The following is a 27,346-nucleotide window of genomic DNA, read 5'->3' on the forward strand; positions in this document are numbered from 1 at the left end:
ATAACACATATGCAACTCTTCAACATATGTGTGTGTGTATACCATTTACACATATCTTTCGCGTCATTTCGTAACGTTTTGCTGAATGTAAAAAATTATACCACAGTCGCCTTCCCGCCGCATACTTCACATAACATCGATTCCCACGGTACGTGGGATCTGCCGAATTTTTCTGGTAACAAGTGTGGGTAAGGAGGTTATTTTCTCTTGCCTTTATCATATTGTGTTGCTATGTATGAAGTGAAGCATTACTCCTTTTGTATTTACATTAGTATAAAATTTGATGTGACCATATGTCATATTATTGCTGCTCACATGTTCCCAGTACTTAATTAAGTTAAAATAAACAAAAAAAGACTCGCACTTAAAGAGGCAATTGTGAACTGTTTTTCTGCCTGTATTGCAGGTCTTTCAAGCCTTGACGTTTATCGTGTGCACTACAAAACTGGTGGTCTCCTCACTGCTCTACCTTCGCCGTGCAGCAGACCTGGCAGAAGTGGCTGGAGCATCTGTGGTTCTTTGCACTCTAGTATGTTGCACTCCCATCACATGAAATAGTTATTGGAGCAGAACTGGACTGGTCTTGTTAACAAAGACTGTATATTGCAGTCAAACCTTGATGTCTGTGAAATCGGCAATTTATTTCGTTTATGAAAACATCATACTATTGAGTCGCGAAGGAATTCCTTTTACATGGAAGGTGCTGTAAAAATGTTCGATTAATAGGGCACTATGAAAAAACAAATTTTAATAACATTTGAAGGACCAATATTTATTTATCTCGCAACCTCAACTCGATGCTATGCTGTTGAAAGAAGCGCGAGTACAGTGCACTGTTGGTGACGCTGTTGTGCCCATTCTGCTTTTGCGACTTGACATAAAACATCAGTTATTGCCGGCGGCAGCACGACACTGATGCTATATATATCGTCCTGTGGTTGTGATGTTGAAGAATGCAGCAGCCAGACCAGTAAAACAAAGAGGCAACTCTTTGCTGGTCAAACTTTATTGGTCTGTTTTTTAGGGATTAATTTTGTTCAGCTCTCCTTAGGTTCAGTGCGATCTTGGCCTTCATCAGCCTATGATCATTGATTTTTATCTTGTTTACTGCTTCCATTTCCTATATTTTGCTAAGATCCGAGCACATCATGAAATCTATTTCGTTCTTTGTTTCTCTGTTAGGGTTTTACATGTTTACTTCCTATTTTTATGGTGTTCATTATGCAGAGTCGATTGCATCCTGCAAATTGCATTAACACCTCTCCTGTATTATTCCTAGAGTCAATACCATAGTTACCGACTGTTTCTTTTCCTTCGTATTTTCTTCCTACTTTCATGTTGACGTCACTCATGGCAATAGTGTACTGGGTTCATACTTCTTGCATTTCTAATTCCTCATAGGGTTGTCCTACTTTCTTGTCGTCATGGCTGGACGTTGGAGCGTACCCTTGTATTATTTTCAGCCTGTACCAACTGTTTAGTTTTAATGTGATGCCTGCTACCCTTGCAGTGATACTGTAGAATTCCTCCGTGTTGCCATCAGTGCCTTTGTGTATTAGAAGCCCCACGCCATACTCTTGCTTCTGTTTATACCAGTGAATCCACTCCTGCGCCAGAGTCTCAGGTTTGGGGTGTCTATCACCGGCAATCACACCGCCGGCGCGTCAAAACATGTGCAGCTTGAGCTCGGGGCTGCCAAAGTCACAACCACGGACCAACAATTATCCGCTGAAAAAACAACGCTCGCGCGTGCATCCCGATCCATGACGCTATGATCGGTGCCGACGCAGCTTCCGTTGTGCAAGTGGGCTCGACGGCAAGATGCATCCTCCGCTAAAGCTCGTGATGCCTAGGCCTATCGGTAGCGTGAAAGTGAGGCCGTGATTCATCGGCGGACGTCGTCTGTTCCAGAAATGCTGCGGATAGCTCATTTCAGGAGTCGCACGGCCCGTAATTAAAGCAATGTTCAGTAATAACTACATGCGTGCCGCTAGAATGTCTGTTGCTTATGTTTCTGGACATCGCGGACCGATATTAGGAAAAAACTAGCAATAAATATATGGAGCAATGTCGAATTTTCCGTGCTTCACGTCCATGGAAGAACACGTGAATGGTGGCAACGCGTTGACACTTTTCATCAAATATACTTTATTCATGGATCTTCATCCAGAGAAGCTTTTTCGTAATTTTCTTCCACCAGCACATCTGGGTTGGTAATCATTTTTTGTGGTAATACCCCGTGAAAGGCCCTGCCCTTTTTGAGCGCCTGAGTGCTAGGACCCCAATTCGAATATGTTGCTTGTTCTTTTTCTAAATGTCATCTCAATAACAAAAGAATGCCTCGTGGTCAGAGCAGCCGCAATTCTGTTTTAATTTGCGCAGCTGTCAGTAGCGGGCCCGTCGCTAACGGCCCTGGCATCAGAAGGCCCACTGCGAAGCAGCTACACTATGTTACGTGCGCCCCTCGCTTTCCAGGGTTATAATAATAATATCTGGGGTTCCAGGGTTATGAACCACCCCTCGCGCTGGGTGTGAAAAACACCCTGGAATGAGTCGGACCTTTCCCAGAAATATATAGCCGAAAGAATTTTTCGAAAAGGTAAAGTAGGACTGGAGATATTTCGAAACGGTAAAGAAAATTTCGAAAAAGTGAAGTAGGACCCCTTTAAAAAAATAGTTTCGCTTAAAGACGAAGCAGTGAATGCGATAGCAACAGATTGTATTGTTACAGTACGAAGTAAGGCTAGCAGCTAACTCTTTTGGATCCGATCTCGCGTAACTCAACGGAAGGCAGACTTAAAAGAATATGGCCGCTTCAGGGACCGAAATGGTTTTCGAGCTTTCCGTTGTCTATGCGGGAAGTAAGCGTTGCGAGCACAGCAAGTTTACGACTCGTCTCCTGATGCCTGTTGAAATAGCGCACGCGCCAGCAACCGCGCCCTTCGAGCGACGCAGCAACCCCCCCCTCCACTCCCATCCCTTCGTGTTCCTTATGAAAGACAGGCGAAGCGTCTCCTCCCTGCTTGATGAGCAATTGACGGAAGGCGTTGCACGCAGGGGTATATGTTTTCGCATGTGCCCTCCGTGCAACGGAGACGGCCGGCTCGTTTTATCTCCGCTTCAGCTGCGTCCGTCGCCAGCGCTTGCGGGTAGAACAACAATGCGCGGGGAGATGTTATCAATTTGGACCTTATACTGAAAATGACGGCAACGGCGACACCAAAAACCAGTCAGGAGTGTGCATATAATTGCTATCGCAATAAGAAGAAAAAAATAATCAAGGCCGCTTCGCACTGGTGGTGCAAACATGAAGGAAGAGCGGAGCCCTTCCTTGTTTCTCTTTATTTTTTATTTTTTTTTATCTTTCATTCTCTTTATTTCTGTTTCTTGTACCTCCTTTATGTATCGGTTCATTTCTATTTCTTTCTTTCTCGCTCTGTTAATATCTCTTTCGTGCTCTTTGTATCTTTCTTCCTCTTGCCTTTTGCGCTATTTATCGCTTCCTCTTTCTTTCTATCTCATTCTCTCTCTGCTTCTTTTCTCTATTTCTATCTTTCTTTCAGTCTCTCTATTTTTTTCTATCTTTCTCGTGTCTTGTTGTTTTCTTCTCTCTTTCTATGTCATTTTCTGTCTTTCTGTCTTTTTATGTCTTCGTTCACTTTATTTCTCTGTCTCTCTTTGTTTCTTTCTCTATCTCTCTTTCACGTGTTTCACGTGCTCCACTTCGCTGAGCAGAATTTTCGTTTAACGCTCACACCTGCTGTACACGGTAGTGGGGCTTGCCCAATTCCTGTCGCGCATACCCACCTGAGGTGTTTTGCACGATGGAGCAGAAGTTGCCAACAGCTTCAACAGCTTCACTGCTAAAAAGTGAGGAGCCGTTCCACTCAGAGCCGTATATTCCTTTGGAGAGTTCGGCGGAGGGGCGGAGCCAACAACCATTCAAATTTAGCGGCGGCGCTGTCCGCCATTTTGTGCCGCGGAACTGCATGTAAGCTCGCGTTGGCGTGCGCCCGCAACGCTCCGTCTCTGGCGAACCCTTTCTTCAGCGAGTTAAAGGCCAACTCCGGCGATTTTTCGAGGTCGATGGATCTCAATGAAATTCGCTGGGTATGTTCCTTTGCACGTTTCCGTCATTTATGCCAAATTACAGGCTTGAGACATGCGCAGATTGTTTGCAAATGAATTTTAAAGATTGTCTGCAAACGCCCTCCTGGCTTCCCACAATTATTGGCAACATTGCGTCTGTGACGTCAGTATTGGGAAGGCGGCGGAAGTGACGCAGCTGAGGGCACCGCTAACTTCGGCGCTTCGGCCGCTACAGCGAGCGTCTGTTGTGCACAAGGCGACAGACAGCGTTGGTTTGGCTGGCGCTTCGCTGGTCGTCCCGGCTGTCACAGTTTTCATACTCGCGCAGGCGTGACCGGCATGCCTTACACGCCTTCCGGTTCGTTCGTAACAACGTCTACGTCATACGTAGACAGTACACTCGGTTGGGTTTCGGTTTCGGTGTTGCACTTTATTGCTTATTTAAAATTATTCTCCAATTTGCCGAGTATTTCTGCTATCGGGCCCGTAACAGGAGTGTCTCAGGAACATAAAAGCACCGTTACTTTGACATGGCCAAAAAATCGCCGGAGTTGGCCTTTAAGGGGCTGATATACTCCAGCGTAACGTCGACGTGCGCGCACGCTCGGCACAGTGACGCTACGCTAACAAACGTGCAGCACTCTATAGGCCAACGCGCGATGCGACTGACGTGCCCAGCGTCCGTCAACGCGCCCCGGCTGCAGCCGGCGCGAGGTGCGACATGCTGCATTCCACGCCGGCGACGTTATGCAGACTGAACTGCGTCTGTGTCTCTACGTGAAGAAGGGACGCCGAGTGCGCTCAATTGCGCATGCGTCAAGGCGACGTAGTGCGTCGCGCAAGTGGGATTATAGAGTGCTCTGTTTTCGCGTCAACGTAACGTGACGAACCTAGCGTCGCCAACTCCCGCCGCCGCGGGCTGACGCGAACGCACGTCGCAGTATAACAGAGCCTTTAGAGCAGTCTACTGCGCTGCAAGCCCCCATTGCGACGTCCGTGCAGGTCCACGATGTTCCACGCAGCCGACACGTGCACGAACACCAGCAAAGACACACTAGGTCGGTCACAGAGGAAGCATAAATGCCGACAGCGACGTCACGGGTACAGCATCACGAGAAACCTCGGCACGAAATGGCGTCGGCGGCGCGGAAGCGCGCTGTTGCCAGATTGTAGTGCAGCAGTTCCCAGACTGGCGGCGAGATCAAAACAGCGCCGAACTCTCCCAAAGGGAATATACGGCTCTGGTTCCACTCTGTAAGCTGAACGACCAGTCGAGCTGTTTAGCGCGCAGCGGAGATATGAAATGGTGGACGCCAGTTTGGTATGTAAGGCCAGGCTGTTGGTGGCCCTGCTGTCAGGCCCGTAGTCAGGAATTTTTTCCGAGGGGAATGAGGTGGGGCACTTGCTGAAGGCTTTGACAGTTTGAAAAAAATCCCTCTTTTCATTATTTATTTTCGGTAACACAGCCCCCTCTATGAAAATTTCAGAGCCCCGCAGGGGCATCTGTGCAAGCAGGCGTTTGGTGTGTAGCGACACCACGGACCCGAGCTAACGGGGGGATTTCGACCCCCTCCCACGCCTAGCCGTGCGTGGCTTTGCCGTGTCCGGGGAAAAGGGGATCCTGGGGGTTGAGCCGACGCCGGGTGATTGGACCTTTAAGGCCCCCCGGCAGAGGCAACACACCCCTTTGGCCCCGGCTTCACGCAGACGGCACCCCTGGGCTGACCCACCTAGGGGAAATCGGCAGTCGCCTTTTCCTATCTCTCTACCCACATCTTCGTCTTTCTCTCTTCCTTTTAGCCTTTCCTGTCCTCTCCTATCTTCTTCTTACTTCCAACCTTCTTGGCGGCAAGGGTTAACCTTGTGTGGCTATCCAACCTAGGATAAACCATATTGGGTTATAGTAACCGCGTACTGCTGGCGTTCTGCAGACTTGTTCACATGTTCTGCCACGTCCCCTTGTTGGGCTCCGTGGTGGGTGGTAGGCGCCGTTACCGAAAAATCCACTTTTTTCCATGGGATCCTCGACCCCCTCCGTAACCACCGATCGTGCCCCGAAACGGGTACACACCGATGCAAGTTCACTCCTTTGGCCCAAAAACAGAGAAACCTTCCCAAAATACCACGTCGTCCACTGCGAACAATCGTCTACAAAAGCTAGAACAATCTCGCCCTTTCTTGTGGCCAAGTGCCTGAAAGAGACCATTGGAACCGGCTATAAGGCCACAAAGATGGCAAGTGGAGACTTGCTTCTCGAACTAAAAGACAAGGAACAGTACAATAAACTCTCACACCTCGTAGCCTTTGGTAACATCCCCGTCTCTGTGAGCGCACACCGTACCATGAATACAGTGAAGGGAGTGGTATCGGACGAAGATTTGATGACATTGAACGAAGAGGAGCTCCTTGATGGATGGAAGGACCAAGGTGTAACACATGTCCAGCGCATCACAATCAGACGCAACAACAACAAAATAGCAACAAAGCACTTGATAGTCACCTTCAGCTCAACCACCTTACCTGAGACTCTTGAAACTGGCTATGTAAAACTCCATGTCCGACCGTTCATTCCAAACCCGAGGCGCTGTTTCAAATGTCAGCGATTTGGCCATGCGTCCCAGAGCTGCCGAGGGCAGCTGACGTGTGCTAAGTGTGGCACAACCGGCCACAGTGCTGATGACTGCAGTCATGATGAGGTCCTCTGTGCAAACTGTGAAGGTAGTCACCCCGCATACTCCAGAGCATGCCCAGCCTGGAAGAAAGAAAAAGAAATAATAACTATAAAAGTTAAGGAAAATATTACATTCAGGGAAGCAAGACAACGGATCTCCTCATCATTCGCACTAAAAACATCTTTCGCCGAAGTGGTGCAACGAGGGGCAGCACCACAAAGGCCCCTGGCAGTTGCCCGGTCCACGCCTAGCGTGCCGAGGCTAACGCCACTAGCCCCTACGGTGGGAGCAGCCAGCGCTGCCCTGCCCACATCCAACCTGTCCACACCAGTGGCCTCCACAAGCTCTGGCAGCATCCAGGGCAATCACGAGGCCAAGGGGGTCCCATCGACCTCCAGCTCGGTGGGGACAAAGACTTCGTCAACCAAGGCGAAGTCTCAGCGACGCACAGCTCGCTCTGTGGAGCGGGCGTCCAGTGCCTCGCAAGAGGCTATGGACACCACTTCAAGCCAAACGGCGCAGGAAGCGCCGAAGGAGCGTCGAGCTTCCCTCGACCGCTCCATAAAGGAGAAAACACCAATTACAGGGCCTCACAAAGGCCCCGTAAAATGAGCCCATCTCAGACCTCCTTACACACAGCACTTTTTTCTTTTCCCCGTCATGGACAAAATTATACAATGGAACGTAAGAGGACTGCTTAGGAATCTAGACGATGTCCAAGAACTTCTGATTAAGTTCAACCCGAAAGTGCTGTGTGTGCAAGAAACGCACCTAACCCCCAAACACACCAACTTCCTTCGCCAATACATCACTTTCCGAAAAGACCACGAGGATGCAGTCGTATCATCTGGCGGTGTGGCCATTATAGCTGATAGAAGTCTAGCATGCCAGCATTTGAAGCTCCAAACGGCCCTTGAGGCAGTGGCTATTCGAGCTGTACTTTTTAATAAGCTCATCACCATATGCTCCGTGTATATACCACCACATCATCAGCTTCACAGACGCGATTTAGATGCATTAATAGATGAACTTCCAGAGCCCTTTTTGATTCTAGGTGATTTTGATGCACACAATGTCCTCTGGGGCGATTCTCGCTGCGATGCTCGAGGACGTCTCATTGAACAGCTCCTCTGTTCGTCTAGTCTATGTCTTTTAAATATGAAGGAGCCTACGTATTTTAGCCTTGGAAACAACTCGTACTCCTCCATAGATCTTAGCATTATATCGCCATCCCTCTTAGCCATTTTTAAATGGAACGTTCTTAAGAACCCTTATGGAAGTGACCACTTCCCAATCATCCTGAGTACGCCGCACAAAGACCAACCACCCCCGCAGGTTCCTCAATGGAAGGTCGACTCAGCTGATTGGGAACAGTATCGAACCCTTACACATATGACATGGACTGAGCTGTCCGCTCTGACCATAAATGACGCTGTCACGTATTTTACAGCTTTTATACTTGACGCCGCATCTAAATGTATTGCCCAAACAAGCGGCCGGGGTTCTAAGCGGAGAGTTCCATGGTGGAACGATGCATGTAGGAAAGCACGGATGAATCAGAACAAAGCGTGGGCGTTGCTTCGCGATTCCCCAGCAGTAGAAAACCTAGAACATTTCAAGCAGGTCAAATCGCAGGCAAGGAGAACGCGCCGACAAGCTAGACGAGAAAGCTGGACAAAGTTCATATCGAGTATCAACTCGTACACAGATGAGGGAAAAGTGTGGAATAAGGTGAAAAAAATTAAGGGTCAACAAACGTATTCCCTGCCATTAGTGAATAGCCTCGGGGAAACCCTGGAGGATCAAGCTAATTTTCTTGGCACACATTTCGAACACATATCGAGCTCCTCACACTACTCCGAAACCTTCCAGAAGTACAAAGCACGAATAGAACAACAAAAGTTAGAAAGAAAATCTGCAAAAAATGAGGCGTACAACGAACCATTCTGCTTAGCAGAACTGCAAACGGCACTGAACTGTTGTAATACACCTACCCCAGGTTCTGACTGCATAATGTACGAGATGCTGAAGCAGCTACCCTCTGAAACACAAAAGACCCTCCTTACGCTCTACAACTCTATATGGTTTTCGGGTGTGATCCCATCATCTTGGAAGGAGGCTGTTATAATTCCAATTTTGAAGCAAGGAAAGGATCCCTCTGCTGTATCAAGTTACAGACCTATAGCGTTAACAAGTTGCCTCTGCAAAGTATTTGAAAAAATGATTAATTGCCGCTTACTACACTTCCTTGAATCAAACAAATTGTTCGACCCATACCAGTGCGGGTTTAGAGAAGGCCGATCCACCACCGATCATCTCATACGTATCGAGGCATGCATACGTGAAGCTTTTGTTCATAATCAGTTTTTCCTATCCTTGACATGGAGAAGGCCTACGATACGACGTGGAGGTTTGGTATACTCAGAGACCTCTCACACATAGGTATACGTGGTAATATGTTCAATGTCATTGAAAGCTGTCTGATCGCACATTCCGTGTTCGAGTGGGCAGTGTTTTGTCCCGAACATTTATACAGGAAACCGGAGTGCCACAGGGTGGGGTGCTCAGCTGTACGCTCTTTATTATAAAAATGAATTCTCTCCGTTTGTACATCCCACGTAATATGTTTTATTCAACATATGTTGACGATGTTCAGATAGGTTTTCAATCGTGTTCTCTTGGGATCTGTGAGCGACAGGTTCAGCTTGCTCTTAACAAGGTGTCCAAATGGGCTGATGAAAACGGGTTCAAACTGAACCCACAGAAAAGCACCTGTGTCCTTTTTTCACGAAAAAGAGGTTTGCACCCTGATCCTGAAATTGTCATGAAGGGCGAGCGTCTGCCCGTAAACACAGAACACAAGTTCCTAGGTATAATTTTCGATGCGAAGTTAACCTTTGTACCGCACATAAAACATCTTAAAAATAAATGCATGAAAACAACGAATATCCTAAAGGTGCTGTCAGGCACAACGTGCGGAAGCGACAGAAAGTGCCTCATGAATCTGTATAAAAGCCTAGTACGCTCACGCCTCGACTATGGGGCGATAGTCTATCACTCTGCCACGCCAAGCGCTCTGAAAATGCTGGACCCAGTTCATCATCTAGGCATCCGCCTGTCCACAGCCACATTTAGAACAAGCCCAGTTGAGAGCCTTTATGTAGAATCGGACGAGTGGTCACTCCATCTGCAGAGAACATATTCTTGTTTCATATATTTTCTTAAAGTGAATGCAAACAGTGAGCAGCCTGCATATTCTACCATCAACGATCTGTCCAGCTCTCAACTTTTTCGCAATCGGCCCGCAATGGCACGCCCTTTCTCACTGCATGTAAGAGAGCTAGCTGAAGAAACAAATGTCCCACTGCTTGAATACCACCCTATTCCCCCCGCAATGCAGCTCCCGCCATGGCAGTGGCAGCTTATAGACTGTGACACATCCTTCGTAGCTGTCACAAAGCACGCCCCCCTTATACACATTCGGATGTATTTCTTAGAGCTGCAAGATAAATATGACTGCCCAGAATATTATACTGATGCATCCAAGTCCCATGCTGGCGTGTCATATGCAGCGGTTGGCCCATCTTTCTCGGATGCCGGCGTTCTACCCACTAGCACAAGTATTTTCACAGCCGAGGCTTATGCGTTATTCGTAGCCGTTAAACACATTAAAGAATTGAATACACCAAGGGTAGTTATATACACTGACTCCTTGAGTGTCGTGAAAGCTTTGAAAAATCTGAAAAAACATAGAAACCCTGTAATTATGTCCCTCTACTCAATACACTGCGCGGCGTACGCGTCCAAGCAACATATCGTCGTGTGCTGGGTGCCAGGGCACCGCGACATCGAAGGAAATGTGTTGGCTGACCAGCTGCCCACGTCAACCAACCTAAGCGCTGCCAACTCTTCAGTTGCTGTCCCCGTAATGGACCTAAAACCAAACATACGGAAAAAGCTCAGGGCTTACTGGCAGAAGTTATGGGATCTACAAACGCATAACAAGTTACACCTGATCAAACCATACCTTGGTAACTGGCCACCTACATCAAAAACACGCCGTACAGAGGTCACTGTCTGTCGGCTTAGGATAGGACACACACACAGCACACACACACACCTTTTGTCCGGTGGTGACCCACCCAGCTGTGACAGATGTGGCCATCCACTTACTGTACATTACATACTCCTTGAATGCTCCGAGCTAGAGGCCTACAGAAAAAAACACTTTCCACTGGCGTTCAAGCAACACATACCCCTTCATCCAGCGATGTTCATAGGTAGAGAATCTCTTTTTAAATATGATAAATTGAATGCATTTTTAAAGGACGTACATACATTTCGCGTCATCTACGCAGGTGATCGGTAGCATGGCCTCATGAGGGAGGCTGCTGCTGCGGATGCTACATCAAAGAGAGCACCTGCCTCCAGGCCCTTGGGACCAAGGGCGCTGACGAGGCATCTGTGCTAATAAAGCACTTCTATATTTTAGCGTCATGATCACCTAGAACTCATCTACACCATGCACGCTTCACTCCACTTTCATGATTTTAATACATATATGTTTTACGCACCTTTAGTGCGCAGAATCTTAGGCCCTTATACAGCCACTAAACATCATCATTGTTCCCATTCGACACCATTTCCTGGCGCTCTTTGGCCATCAATGGCCCTTGCGCCATTAAACAACATATATCATCATCATCATCATCATGAAAATTTCAGAGGGAGTTGGAGGGGAAGTGGGCCCCTAGAGCACCCCCCCTGGCTACGGGCCTGCCGGCTGTTAACGCTCAGTATGCATTATTTTTGTACTGCTCTCTAGAGGGCACTTGGGAATGTCCTAGCCGTACACAGCTTCGCTGTAAAAGGAAAACGAAGTTTGTGATATCAGGTAGTCCCCCTCTGAATGCACTCTCGGACACTTGTTCCAAGCAACCCGGTGCATGCGCAAGCGATATAGTCTGGCAGTACTGCGAGAATGCTCTTGCTTCAGCGCAGAGAGGCCTCAGAGAGAGGGAGAGGAGTGTCGGAAGAAGTTGGCTTTCTGAGCCCATCTAAGTGACGTCGTGTTGCGCCTGCAGTAGTGCAGTCGATTGAGGAGAAAAAGAACCTGGACTTTGCCTATGAGTTGTCTTGGGGGAATGTGTTGGCAACAGTGAGAATCTTTAGCATTGTGGCACTGCTGTATGTCGCGGCGTTTGTCTAATATTTCTGCTGATAATTACGTAGATGTATTAGTGTTATGTTATAAAGTACAGTTTTCATTGTCCAGCATTTTGTTTATTTGCTAGTTAAAAAAAATATTGCTGAATAGGTTATTCGAGAACACTCAAGTACATGACTCCCTTATTTTTGCATTATCGAGTGAAATATAGAATGCTTCTGAGAATATTTTCTCCACGAGATTTGCAATGAATTGAAATAATTCTAGCTCTTCGTAAGAGCCCCATAATATTTATTCGGGTGCTTGAATGTAAATGCAACTTGCTTCTCCAGTGTGCTCCAGGATGTGAAATTAGCTCCTCCAAAGCGCTCCAAAATGAAAATGTTGCTGCTCCAAAATTTGCTCCAAATCAGAAGTCCTCGGTAGCATCACTGGTATACTCTTTCTGTGTCAGCGCTGTGTATGGTTCCCTGGTTCTCTTAACTCCACTAAGCCCATTCATATCCCATTTAACTCCTCAAGTATCTCTGATACCCAAGTTTCACTGGAAAGTGTGCGTATTTAACACTGCCATTTTCAGTTGCCAGTGGCATCCTCCGCTGCCTTGCAATCCTGTGGTGAGGTACATTGCGGCTGCTGGAGTCTGAGGACCAGGGTGCAGTTGTAGGCATCATATGACAGGTACTTGCCGGGGGGGTCCATTCCTGTTCTGGTAAGGGGGCGAGTGATATAGAGAGGAGGCATAATAGGTGCAGCCATTCAAGCGCATTGTCCATCCAAAGTCACCTTCCAGGTGTAAAAAGAATGTGTGCATGCCATATGCAAAAGAGAGAAAAGAAAATATACAGAAAAAGATGGATTGAAAAAAGAGCAGTTGTCCTTAGGTATACAAACCTGTGGCCCTCTAAACTTGTCAAGGAAACTTGGCCCAATTGGTTGGATGGTCATGCCTCAGAGGCATTTGAGGCTGGATATTTTTGTGCTGCCTTCACGAATTGAGCTGCCTCTGGTCTTAAAAGGTCCGCTACATTGAGGTTTTGCTAATTTCGGATGGTAGGAAAGCTATTATAACTCCTAGGCCAATGGCACACTTTTCCACTCTGTCATTTTTGGCTTAGGCTGTGGACAGTAGTCCTCCGAAAAGATGTCGAACAGTGCCATAGGGTCGCTTGAATGTCATCGCTATTAGTTTGTCGAATTATGGGAAGAAGAAGCGTGTGTGTGTGTGATGTGGGTGCAAAGGCCACTGCAGCTCATTGGGGTGGGGCCATCGATGCTTGTGCTGACATGTGTGCACGGTGCCAAGAGCTAGGTGTAGACTACGCAAAAATCAGTTAATAATTTGCTGCTTGTGTTTGTAGAGATTTCTAAATGGTCTAATGTAAAGTAAATGTTAGGAATGTCATGTTTGAGAGGTGAAGGTGCCAGCACGGCTATTTTACAAACGGGTAAGATACTTCCCGAGTCAAACATCATAGTTTTCATCCAGCTTTTCAAGGTTTCATTGGAACAAATAGAATGGCTAGAAAACGTGATTAAACATAAGTGGTTACCATTATAGGGAGAAGAGAGAGGACAAAATGAGAGAAAATGAAAGTGTGTAAATGCAAGTCCACGATTAGGAAAGGTAATTTACAATAAATCTTCTCCTCAGAGTCATCATAATGGGGCACCGCGTATTATATAATTGCAAGAAACACCATGAAGCAAGCGTGAACAGAGGAGTGCAGTTGCACCACTGAAATGCCAAGTGAGAGCAGCGTGAATACGCTGAAATTTTGAACCTCGTTCATGGGTCAAACACCTGCGCTTGCAGGAGGTGAATATCTCTGAAACATATGAATGTGTGTAGTGGTGATACAAAAAGAGAAGTGGAAAAGGGAAATGCATTTTATGAGAGAATAAAAGTCCTCTCTAGGACAGCCTGTTAGCCGACAACATGGAAAGCCATTGTGGACGTGCGGAAAATTTCGACTTTGCGAAAATTTAATGCCCAAAGAGCATGCCATCAGACTTGATTCGCTTTGGTGGTCGTGGGATGGGCCTTCTGTTGGGGTGTTTGTTCATCAGCAGGAATATTGCTCATCAATGTATATTGCGCCAGAAACAACTCTCTGAAGTTCACAAAGCAGACAAACTATGACGAGATGTTGATGAGCACAAGGAGGAAGACGACAGCTTGTCAACAACAGGAAGGCTGCAGCATATAGTGGGGAATACAAGCATGTTGTAGTTTGAAGTGAACGACAGTGCATAAAACAAGGACGAAGAGAGCACAAACGATACCAGTGCTCTCTTCGTCCTTGTTTTACACGCTGTCGTTCACTTCAAACTATGCAGCACCAACTAGCCCAACGTCGCACCCTCTTGAAGCCTGTTATATTGGACATCATTGGGTATAACATAAATGGAAGGATGAAAGGAGTAATGGATATATGGTGTGGATATGGACTGGGCTTCCTAGGCTTTCACCTCAGATTTCATGCTATGCAGCTATGATTCTACCAGTCCAGCCTTACTGATGAATAAGTTGGCGCTGACACTGTTGAAGAAGTTCCAGTGTTGGTGTCACTGCTCATTTTTATTCGTGTGCCTTTTCATGGTTAGAATGGCACTTTTTATAGCACTGAAAGGTAACTTATTAATACAGCTTTACCTGTTTGTTTCTTTAGTGTCCTTTCTCTTGGAGGACGTACAAGAAAATAGAGCAGTTGTTTTAACTCTTGATGATGTCTGTACCATCTTCATGAGCAGTACAGAGGAATGCCCTGACTGTGTTTGGATGGTCTCCCTGCAGGTCCTAGTGACCAGCCTGACTCTGTGGGAAAGGCGCAAGGGGCTGTGGTCGTCTCTGGCCATCCCTACATTCTGGCTCGTATTTGCCGTCTGCACTGCGATTACATTCTATGCAGATGTTGTGAATTTCACTTTCGTAAGTAATTTCATAAGTAGTTTTAATTAAAAAAAAAGTGCTGAGCTGGATCAGTCAGAATCATCGATCCACTTCAGTAATCAGCACGGAGATTCACATAAGTGAGAGTACAAAAAAAAAGCAACTAGAATGTGTATAGTGCTCTCTGTATGTTGTAGTCAGGGTTGCTATGTTTAAAAGACAAAACATAGCCAGAAAATTGGGAAAATGAGCCAAAAAGGAGCCAGCATGAACCAAGCACAGTAATATTAACCAAATGTAGCCACGCATGTGTGGAAACAACTGTGAGGGTTTTATTCAAGTGACTAAATGCAAGAGCCTTTTGGGGAAAATGCAGATAAGTATAGCACAACCACTTAAATAAAAATTGCTGAGATTCAAGCATAAATTGTTCACTTTAGCCATAATTTCGTGCAGGATAAACAAGTTTCTTGTGCTGCTGTTCATGCACCTTGTGTAACTATTCTTACTGCCGCCTTTTGGTGACAATAAAAAACGGAGTTTCGCTGCAAGGGCGAAACAATGAATGCGATAGCAACAAAATGGAATGTCATACGCAGAAAGGCTAGCAGTTCAACACTTACTTGCAGCGCGCTGCTCGAACACAAAAGACACGCCAAAAGAACAAACAGGTATACACAGGACGAGTGCAAACTAACAACTGTGACAGTTGTTTGCGCTCGTCCTGTGTATACCTGTGCATTGTTTTCATGCGTCTTTCTTTGTGTGAGTAGCGCGCTGCAAGTGCCGACAATGCACAACCAAGCAGCCCCTACTTTCTCTCTTCTAGCTAGCAGCTCACTCCTTTCACAAACATGGCTGCTGTAGCGAGTGAGGTGACCTTCGTGTGGTCTTTAGCTTCAACGCAAACTTTGTGGTGAAAGCGCAACACGTAAAAACCTCCCCCCTCAAGAGATAAGCACGCGAGTGCGGGCGACCATGTCCTGTAGGTCAAAGTACAGGGCGAAGGCACGCATCCAAACTCTGGCAAAAAACGGGCGGTGTGACAACCTTTGATGCATGCCCTTTGCGCCATCTCACGGATTATAGAATACATAACTAGTAACATGCTAAATAACCAGATACATGATGCCAATACAACACACAAACAACATAACAAACACAAGCAACAACATAACACATTCATTGTACCGCGAATGTGGCGCGGCCACCGTTCGACTCACCATGAGGTGCCTGTGGGACTGAGCCGCGGTATTGTCCCCACGGACCCACCGCGAGACGCATCCGTCCACACCAGGCCCGTAGCCAGGAATTTTTTTCGGGGGGGGGGGGGGGGGGCACTTGCTGACAACCCTGACTCTTTGAGAAAAACACCTACTTTTATGATTTCTTTTTGGTAAAAACACCTACTTCACCAAAATTTCGAGCGGGCCCAGGCCTCTAGGGCCCCCTATCCTGGCTACGGGTCTGGTCCACACACGCTGCCAAGCCCCAAAGAGACTGTGCTGTTCGCTGTGCACCCGCCTACCTTCGCCGTCAGCGCGGCGCCACCACGTGCCCACAGCGCTATCTCTCGCTCGACGGCGAACTAAGACTAATCTGCCAGACATGTGTGCGCCATGTGGCGAAAATGACTTTACCCCCACGTCCTGCCAACCTTAGATCAACACATACCCCGGCAAAAAAACTTTAAAGGGACCGACAACCGATTTTTCTCGACCCAGTTTTTGACGGCGCAGTAGAAAGCTCACCCTTCGTAGTATTTGCAACTGGAGCGGTGAATCCCAAAAGCACGTGGTTATTTTGTTAGCAGTATTTTTCTATCTGAAGAGCCCCTGAACTGTATGTAGATGTCCTCCAGCAATGCTGTCAAGCGATAGCGATGCCGATAGTCCTCCTTGCATTATGCTCAAGGTTTTGCTGTCAGGAGTGGGTGAAACTGTGTTTAACCACCTTCATATTGACATTTTCGACTATTTTGGATTATTAAAAGCTGGTCGAATAAGTTTTCTGAACGCTCGTTGTCACATGAGATCTCCTTACTGCCTCGTGAACTAAGGCGCTCGTGGCCTCTATGATTAGTTCCGGCAACGCGTCACCGGAGCATATCTCGGAGGTCGTGAGGTGCTCTTCATACTTTTCCAACACGTCGGCAGGTGCCGCTAGGCCCTCAGCTAACAACGTTCATGCTGCCGCTCATGAGCATTGGGTCATACGTCAAGCGATGGCGGCACCACTGTTCTGCTCAGTGCAAACGAATGTATATCTGCATGTTTTCGTTAGAAAAGATTATAATAAAAAGTGTGCTGTATTTCAACTATAATATAGAGACAATAGCGCACACCATTAAAAGGTCATGTGATAGGTACATGTGCACGTTCACTTTTTTGCTGCCAGAGGCGCCAAAAGTAATTTTGAGTGAAGAAATAAAAATATATGTCCGCATTTAATGAGAAAAACAAGGTTTGTTTTAGACAGTGCAGTAGACAATCCTTATATTAGTGGGGTTAACTCAATTCATGTTCTGAGCGGTTGTCGGTCCCTTTAAGCAGTTGCACTCAATGTGATAGCTGTGGGAAGTGTGGAGCAGTGATTCGCCTGTCGTTCAGCGATGGATTCAAGGAGCGTGTGTTGAGGGGCTAGTTGGAAAGAAATTATTAGGCGGACCTGAACTGTGCTTGGGACGAGACACCAGAGTAGAAGTAGACAAAACAAACGCACCCTGTGAGTGTCACTGAAAGATCTGCATTCCTTTAGCGACGCTTGCGTTCACGGGCAAGCGCGCCCTGGCGTTCCAGCCATGCAGCCTGCTAGGCCTCCATGGCGGGAAAGAAAACCTTCATTTGTGATGCAGTGGTGCCCTCTTCCTTTCCCTCCTACTCTCACATCACTCCTACTCACCCTCATTTCACTTTTCCGTCTTATTGCTATACTATACTACACACAGCTATACTATGCTCCACCCTGTCCCCTCACTTCCCTTTTCTACACCCTTACTATACCATACTAATACAGTCGAGCCCGTTTATAACGAACCTGAGCGTGACGCGGCGTCCGTTCGTTGTGTCCCGAAGTTCGTAATAAATGAAAAAACAGCTTTTAAAAAGTTACAAGTGAAAACCCAAAATTTATTTTTTTTGCAAAAAAGTCCGTGATGCACGTCTGCTTCGAGAGTGCCGATGCGATAAGGGTGGTCTCCAGTTTATTTAAAGCGGCAGCATGCTCCTCGCCGAGGCCCTTGGCATAGACAAGTTGTCTGGGGCTGTCTATGTAGCCAATTGCTACAGGCACGCTTGTGGGTGCTGGCTCCAACGTTTCATCGTCGTCGTCATCTGATTCCTCCGAATCGCTCTTGCCGCGCACTTCACTGACAATGCCCTCATCCGTGCACGGTTCCGCGGTGTCGGCATCATCATCGGCCATAACGAAATCATCCCAGCAGATGTCCCGCCCTCCCATGTCGGGGTCGACAACACGCTGCCACAAATCGCCGCCGGAGTGGTCCTCTTCGGAAGCTTCAGGGTCGGCATCGGCTCCGACGTCGGCGAAGCCGGCCTTGCGGAAACAGTTTTGCACACATGTAGCCGTTAACTCTGCCCATGAAGCCTTTACCATCTCCAGAGCTGAGTACAGCGACACCCGAAGCGGCAGGTTGGCTGCCGGCCGTTCAACAGCTATGAGCATGCGCTCCACAACGCGGCGCCTATAATAAGCCTTAAACGCGCGGATTATGCCCAAGTCAAGCGGTTGCACTTTCGACGTTGTGTTGGGCGGCAGGAAAAGCAGGGTCACTGCCGTGAGAGAGGCTTGTACGTGGTGCGCGGAGCAATTGTCGACCACAAGCAGCACACGCCTGCCTTGCTTGTGCATGTCGCGGTCTAACTCGCCCAGCCACTCTGCGTATAAAAAGTGCATCATCCACGCTTTAGCACTATGCCTATAACGCACAGGCACATAGCCCCGAAAGCAACGCGGCTTCTTTGACTTGCCGATTACAAAGGGCACGCGCCGGTCGCTGCCATCCATTTTAGTGCACAAAAGCGCTGTGACGCGCACTTTACTGTGCTTGCCGCCAGCACATGTGTCGCCTTTCATGGCGTGCGTTTTTCCTGGCAGCATCTGGTAGAATAACACAGTTTCGTCTGCGTTATAGACGTCCCGCTCTGCATAGCTTAAAATAGTGTCTTGATTTGCTTCAAGCCACGAGGCACCGTCTTGGTCGCTGGCCGAGGCCGCCTCACCGACAATCGATTTAAAAACAATGCCATGACGCACCTTGAACCGATGTAGCCAGCCATTTCCTGGGCAGAAGTCGGGAAAATCCAACAGAAATGCGAAGTCTTTCGCTTTGGCCAGCATCATCGGACCACTTATCGGAATGTTCCGAGCCCGCGCGTCGACGAACCATTTCAGAAGCGCTTCCTCCACGTCTGCGTAGGTTGCTTTCCGCAGGCGCTTTCTGTCCGTCGAGTTGGCATCGGCACTGATTATCTTGTCCTTGTTCTTTAGAATCCTTGATATCGTTGACTTGGACACGCCGTACTTCTTAACCAGCTCGCAGTTTTTAGCGCCTTGAGCTAGCTCGTTTAGAATGGCTCGCTTGGTAGAAATGTCCAGCGCTTTTCGCTTCGTGCCATCTGTTTGCGCGGAGGGCTTCCCGTCCGCCATCCTGACACACACGCACACCAACAACGAGCAAGACGCGCACGTGCGACACACAAGGAAGTAAGCGTAGAACGGCTCTGTGCCCTGTCTGAGCTCGTTTCTACCCAGAAAAAGAAACTTCGGAATTCGAGCTGGCGTGGACAGGCGGAGGAGTTGCGATAAAGGGGGAAGAGAGGAGAACGGCCTTGGGATAGAGTCACAGTACTTGGGAGAGTGGCCTACACGCGCAGCGGTCAGAGAATCTCATTGGGGTGCCGGTTCGCGGAAGGGTGAAAATGGCTGTCACACGGGACGGATCGTGAAAAGTTGAACTTGCGCGGCCCCACCGACTTAGATAATTCGCACTTCGTTCCGCGTAAGCCATTTTTACCGTTCCGCACGCGTGCAGGGCATGCTGAACGGAGTGCAAAATGAGCGAGAACACGGAACGAATCACGAAATATCGAAGTCGGTGAGCACCCCGCACCCACTGGCGATGTGGGGTGCTCGGAGCAGCAGGGGGACAAAGGACGGAGGGGTGCGTAACAAAAAACTGTCACGGAGAACGACAATGAGAAGCCTGCGGAGGCAGGATCGGTGTTTGGCTCGCCGATGGCTTATAGGTGGTCGAAAGGGGTGTCTCCGCAGTCGCCGGCCGACTCCGTTCGCTGTAACCGATCGGCAGGGTTCAAAGGCGTTCGTTGTGTGATTTTGTGCCATTGAAAAAATGTATATTTCCACGGTCACGCGGGTGCCGTTCGTTTTAAGATGAAGTTCGTTTTAAGTGGGGCCGTTATATGTGGGCTTGACTGTGCATGGATATGCTATGCATGGTTTTGCCTGTGTGACGCCATACATAGCTATGCTATACACTACCCTCGCCCTTCCCCCTTTCCTTCCTCCTTGCCCTCACTTACCTTTCTCACCCCCTTGCTACAATTAGCTATGTTATACAGTCTATCCCGGATATATCGAACTCGAAGGGGATCACAAAATAGTTCTATATATCGATAATTCAAAATACGAAGTATGCGTATTTAAGGCTTTAATTAAAGCACTGCAGGCCTCGATAGTTTTCGGAAATCGTAAAAAGTGCGAACATGATGATTCGCTCACATATGCTAAAGAACAAGGCGAGAACTTCTTTTGCAAGTTAGCGCACTCTATTTCGCATGAAAAAAGTCCGTCAACTTCTCTTGCTTCTTGCGCGCCGTAAATTCATCAAGTCATCATCAATATTATATAAGCTTTCCAAATAAGTAAATTCAGCACCTTCCGCCACAACAGCGGTGATCGACGCTGAACGCTGATGCGAGCTCTGTAGCACGGTGAAGGGTTTAGCGGTGGCAGCGGCGGCTGGCATCTTCAAAACGCACGGGTCCATTTCCGCAGCACCGGCAACGTCAGCTATGATCTCGCCATCGATGCAGTCAGAAACGGCTACGTCGTTATCTGCACCAATGTAGTCGCTCGCTGTGCTCCCGTCCGATACAGTGCCCGGAAATGCTAAGCCGCAAAATTCACTGACGCACCGTACGCCGTAGTCGGCGGTCATGACGCGTCCGATGTCGTCACCTGGCACCAAGGCCCGTAAGGAAACAGTGCACGACAGTGCCTTACTTGACGTCGTTTGAAGCGCCGGTCATCATTTTTATCGCTATGAGCGGGACAATGTTTAGTTGGACTCCCGAATGACGATTTATCAAGAACAAAGTGCAAAGTACACACAGTACACATTCTGCAAGAGACAACGCTGCACGAAGAAACATTTCTCCACCGTCGACATGTTGGCGATACCGATGGCACTTGTGGCTTTGCAGAAGGCAGCCGCTACTTTGGAGAGAAATGCGAAAAAAAAAGCGTAGCCTCTGAGATCAGCGTTTTAAAGCCAAAAACACTAAAAAAATTGGGGGACCTTTAAAGGGGCCCTGCAACACTTTTTGAGCAGGGTCAAAAAGCGCTGCCAATCGGTAGTCGAGGCTCCCGAGAACACGCGAGCCAAATATTATAGCGAAGCGAGCGGCCTGGAATTTACAATAAATTCTCAAAGTCAGCTGAAAATCGCTCCCTCTTCTCTCGACAATTGATGTATTAGTCCGCAATATATGACGCGATTGTCGGCAGTTCCACCATTGGCTGATGTTTTAATCACGATAACACCCTCATTATTACCTTAGTTGTTAATTTTGAGTTCAATAAGTAGATAATATGTATGTTTATATTGTGTTATGCCGTTAAAACACCGAACGAACATTAATATTAGCACTTCCGGTCTCACCGACAGCTCGTCTGCTCGTAGTTGCGTGGTTGCGTTTTCTTCACCATGTGCAGTGCCGAAATCGTGAATATTTCTGTGCTTTTGACCATCGCCGGTTGCCGTTGAGAGTGGCAGCCGTTTGAGTGTTGCCTCGTCAGCTGGAAACTGCATCGTCGGCACGTTCTCACGACTGACCGAGGCAGCGGTGCAGCATTTCTCCGATAACAACGCTGACGCCGGCTAGCTTAGGATACCTGTGTTCGCTGTATGGCGAGAGTCCCGTTCGCTGTCTGTTCAGTATGTCATCGAGCCGTACCTCGGCGTATCCTCCCCGTAGTCTCAGGTTCCCGAGAAACCGCGACACAGCAACCAAGCAGATTCGCATTTTCACGGTAGCTGCAGACAGCAGGGGGATGGGTCCGCGCCGGCCCGATGCCCCACGATCCTTTCTTCTAGTCTGTAGTTTTTTGTTGTCAGCCCGCACTCGCTGTGCGCCCGCATTCGAAGAGCAAACAGCATCGAAGTACCGCCACTGGGAGAAGGGTGCACGCAGCTTTGCCGTGTTGAATACGATTCAAGCGCGAGCAGTGCGAAGAGGCGGTGTATCGGAGTGTGGGTCGAAACCCATCTCAGCTGTCATTCGTTCCAAACGCGCACGCAAGTTTGCGTCCATGGTTGGCAGAGTGATGAAAACACTACGGCAGTTCGAGGTGCACACCCAACATTACCAAACCGACTCGCAGTTTTCAAGCACGCGCGATACACGGTGCCATGGGCTCCGCCGCTCGACGACGACCGCGCGAGCCGACCGGAAGTGGCGCCACAGACCACGTGGTTGCGCCGAGACGCCAGAGAGAAAAAAATGAAAAAAAATGCCGCCGGTGCTGACGTCGCCTCCTTGCACCTCCGCCCTCCCTCCCTCCCTTCACGCCGCGCGCAGCTTTCCGCGCGCTCACTGCATTGAGTTGAGGGAGAAAGCTGCGGAACATGATCTCTATAATTTGGTAACACCACTTAGACTTGACGGATTCGAAAAATTTTTGCGGCATATGACTCGTGAAGACTCATACGTCAATAATGAGATTATTCCAATATAACTAAGAAAGGTGTTGCAGGGCCCCTTTAAGCTTCGCCTTTAAGAGTTGAACGCAATAGCAAAATCCGGCTGCTAGTGCGCACTTCAACCACTAAGTGCATACTTATTAATGTGTATTGTTACACACACATGCACACAGGCACACACACGCGCGCGCGCGATTGGTACATACAGGTTTTTGATTTAAAGCAAGAGTCGCATGGCCGCCAAGATAAACGCCACGCATTCGCCATCTCGGAGCCCATAAAGAGTCTCACAATGCCTCACAGATGGCAGCACATTATCTAGCGTTTGCTGTTTGCTTAATCAACGCCTCCTCTGGAAAGCCGGCGTCGGCTTGATATGTTTTCCGCTAGATGGACATAGTTGTCCGTTTTTAGAGCAGTTTGAAAGTTCGTGTGTGTTTTTAGCGGCGATGGCTGCACTATCCCGGCCTTTTTCGACATAGTTTGATGGCCTCCCAAATGCGCCTACAAATCGCCGAATGGGCTCGTTTTTGTTGTGACACATGTCGAACAAAATGCCTTAAGGAGACTCCTTCCACTACATGGCATTTATGTAGTGTTTTTTTTCTGAAGCAGCTGCATGTAACATAGTGGCTTTGTGGTAGGACACTTGCTTGCCACGCGAATGGCCCGGGTTCGACCCTCAATGGGACCGAAAATTTTATTCTTTATTTTATTTGCTTCTTTCTCGATTTTTCGCTCACGGACGATTTTTTGCTCACAACCAACGGTGCCGACACCGACGCCAACGGCGCAATTTCTGCGACACGAGCTTTCTAACGCTATCGCGTTAATACGTCACGAGGTTGCAGATCTCAAAGGCCATGCTTTGCGGGCCCGCATGCCATCGTGTGTGAAGAGACAAGGAAGGGAATGCAAACATTACAACAAGACTGCGAAGTCACTTCGAATTCTCATTTTGGTGCCCTCGGCAATCAGCCTCTTTGGAAAACACTAGCCCATGCGTTAAAACCTGTGGACCACACGTCACATATACCGGTGAACTGACAAGTGCTGCGCAACGAACTAGAGCAACGCAATTTTGTCACCTCCGCGCGACGAGGGATTGGAACTTATAAGAACGCGGCCGAAAAATGATCAGTAGTTGTTAGGAAAAATGCACTTTCTGGGCTTCGGCGTGGGGCAGCGTTTGATATAGCGGATGTTTTGGCTGTGCGGGAGTTCGATATACGTGTGCACCAGTCCTATACTTTTGCATGGGAAATTCAAGGGGATTTCTCAACTGTTCGATATAGCCAATAATTCGATATATCCTAGTTCGATATATCCGGGATCGACCGTACATGGTTTTGCCTGTGTGACACCAAGTGACAACATGAGATGACAGCATACTCCCTTCCTCCTTTTCTTCCTTCTCACCTTCACTTCCCTTTCCACTGCCTGTCTAACGCCATACATAACTATGCTATGCTTTACCATCTCCCATTCTCCTTTTCCTCCTCCTCACTTTCCTCTCCTACCTCCTTGCCATACGTGGCTACACTCTGCATGGTTCTACCTGCGTGACGCCATACATTGCTACGCTATACTTTACCCTCTCTCTTCCTCCTGTCCATCCTCACTGTCACTTCTTTTTCCCGCCCCCTTCCTATACACAGCTATGCTATACATGGTTCTGCCTGCCTAACACCATACATGAGTATGCTATGCTTTACCACCCCCCCAACCCCTTCCTCCTTTCCATCCTCACTTTCCTTTCCCACCCCCTTGCTATACGTGGCTATGCTGTACATGGTTTTGCCTGCTTGACGCCATACATGGCGTCAAGCAGGCAAGTCGGAATTGCCAATGCTTGCCTAAGGGTCTCATTGGAGGGGCCGTAACTATTAGTGCAATGACACTATGCAACATGCTTTCATTGACTGTGAAAGCTGATGTGGAGGAGAATAAGTGGACAAAGTTTATAAATATAAAAAATGGTTTTTTTTTTAATTGTCAGAAATTTCTATTGTTCGGTGTTTTCTTGAACTTAGCCCGATCATATCTCTTTACCGAAAAGTTATATAAATATAGGATTCGGCAGTTTGGTAGATAAGCATGTGAAGAACGTAATGCGGAATTTTCGTCGCTCTGCTACAAGGCTTTTTTGACCTTCAAAGTAAAGAAAATAAGGTTCCCTGGGCCAACTTTGAGGCTTTTTATAAAAACATCTACACTACACATAAAAACTAAAAATACCTGAGCAGAAGCAACAACATGCATATATTTAGTTAAAGAAATTTCAGCTACCTAATTTTAATATATTTTGTGCAATTCATAACGAAAGTTAGCCAAAACAGCAGAGCGTATGAGCGCTCCACTCCACCTCTTCGTCAATAGTGATTTCCTGTGCTTCGAAAAAAATTTTGGCGGCAAAACAAATTGCGGATCTCTTCTTTCCACTCATCAGGCACTAATATATAAAATTTTGAAATAAATTTGAGAGGTTCACCAGCCATCGTTTGTTCGATCTTACGTGGAATCACCCTACTGTATTTTCCAATGTATAAGTCTCACCTTTGTATAAGACGCGCCCCCCACTTTTTACGAATTTCACAGGAAAAAATAATATATAAGGCGCATCTGTTTTTAAATCTGCCAACACAATAAAACACGACGACGCATGCAGAGTACATTCATTGTGAAATGCATAGTCATGCACGGCGCTGAATATCTATAAGCAGCAGTATAAAGCTTGTAAATAATGCTGTCCTAAGGCTCAGTGCAGAAAACAAATATTTATTTCACTGGATTCGAAGCCACATTCTCCAGTGCACTGTCAAAACTTCTTCCGCCTCAGTTGGTAGCATCGTTGAGTTGCCATTGTAAACCTCTGAGTCACTCTTTTGCGCGGCATTGTAAGCACTTTGAAGCACATCGTTGCCGTGGCCTCTACGGCACTATGAGGCTTGGCTGGAACTCATAAACAATGATCGTGCCGCACAATTAACACCCACACATACGCGTACGAAACGTAAATGGTGAACGGAAGCAGGAAGCTACAACTATTGCTGGACTGCAGCGACGTCTCACACAAAAACTGATGATGGTGATAACAAAGTAGTACATTCGTTTCTGTAACTGGTATTGTGGGCGCTGCAATGTTACAATAAAACGTTGTGGTGCCCTCTTTCATTTATTGCCTCAGTTCCGTGGGTTTAATGCTTCATTGAAGAACAAACAATTTGAACACTACTATAGTGCGCGTGATAATGGTGGCTTTTATTGCAGCCATAATTTCCGTGGTCGCTGCACTGCTTGAACAGCAAGTAGCTGACATCTAAGACCACACCCGCTTCATTGTTCTAACAAGATTAGATATCTTTTTACGAATGCTCTCACGCTCAGTTTATCGTACTCGTGAATGAAATATGGACAAATTGTTCTCACAGGATCGCATGACTTTTTGCATATATAAGACGCACCAAAAAGGTGTGTCTTATATGCCGTCATGTTTTGACACTGCATACTCGAACACCAGCAGCTGCCACGTCTGCAGATATAGATAATTTTGTTCAAATTGGGGGAACAAGTAGCCAAGACACTTTTTCTGCTGCCACCAGCCTAAAAAACAGTACCCAAGTTAGCGCAAAGTAGCCCAACTTGGCAATCCTGGTTCTAGTTGCTTTTGGTTGCCTTGTTTATGTTAATTTCTTCACTGATTACTAATGTGGATTCATAACTGACATTCTAATCATATATTCATCTCTTTCAAAGTTATTCATCCTTCTGTGAATTGCCATTATCTCTGGTGCAGGGATGGACAAAGATACTTTGAAATTATATCGCGATATGATACAAGATACTTGGGCATGGAGTATTTGAGATACAGATACAAGATACTACCGCAATAATTGTATCTGATATGATACTTTCCAGTTGCATATTAAGATACTTCGATACATTGGCAAATTTGTTATTATTGATCTATATAACGCAACCGCGAACGCCTATATACAAACATCCTTGCTTGAAAATTTCGTAACTGCGAACAACTTTGTTTAATTTAATTATTCAGAAACAACTTATGAGGATTGAATGGGCTGCTTATCATGACAGATCTTTATATGCCACGATATCACTGGTTTTCGCTTGTCACTTTTGTGATTGATGGATGCATGTCGCTGCTCTACTTGCCGACCAGCTAGCGGCTATCCATCTATTACAAGAAGGTCAATAAGACGCCTTCACACGATGGTGCCAACACCGCTGTGCAGTCCTACCTTGTCCGTAAGCATATTACCGTTTGCGTGAATCCGTAACCCCCCGATTGGTATACAGCAGCACCAACGCTGGTAGCAATATATATACAGTGAACTCCCGTTAAGACGAACTCGGTTAAGACGAATTCTCTCTTATACCGAACAACACGGGACCACTTGTTTGGTTTCCCATAGACTCAATAGAAAAAAAACTTCGCTTAAGACGAACCGCCCAACTGTACTCTTCTGTTAAGACGAACTTTCGCGGTGATCGACAACGCTAGCGATTCTGCGAAACGAACACTGCAGTCTTGGTGGGGC

General features: G+C 47.3%; 1 protein-coding gene across 1 annotated transcript in view; it reads left to right on the top strand.

Annotated features, from left to right (window-relative positions):
• The window catches only part of LOC119382421 (multidrug resistance-associated protein 1), a 351,316-nt gene that overhangs the window by 40,231 nt on the left and 283,739 nt on the right, over positions 1-27,346 (top strand). The window contains exons 4-5 of the mRNA XM_037650116.2: positions 407-529; positions 14,726-14,860. Coding sequence (XP_037506044.1) covers positions 407-529; positions 14,726-14,860 — 258 coding nt within the window. The remainder of the gene's footprint in view (positions 1-406; positions 530-14,725; positions 14,861-27,346) is intronic.

The sequence above is a fragment of the Rhipicephalus sanguineus genome, chromosome 2, assembly GCF_013339695.2.
Source record: "Rhipicephalus sanguineus isolate Rsan-2018 chromosome 2, BIME_Rsan_1.4, whole genome shotgun sequence".
NCBI lineage: Eukaryota > Metazoa > Arthropoda > Arachnida > Ixodida > Ixodidae > Rhipicephalus > Rhipicephalus sanguineus.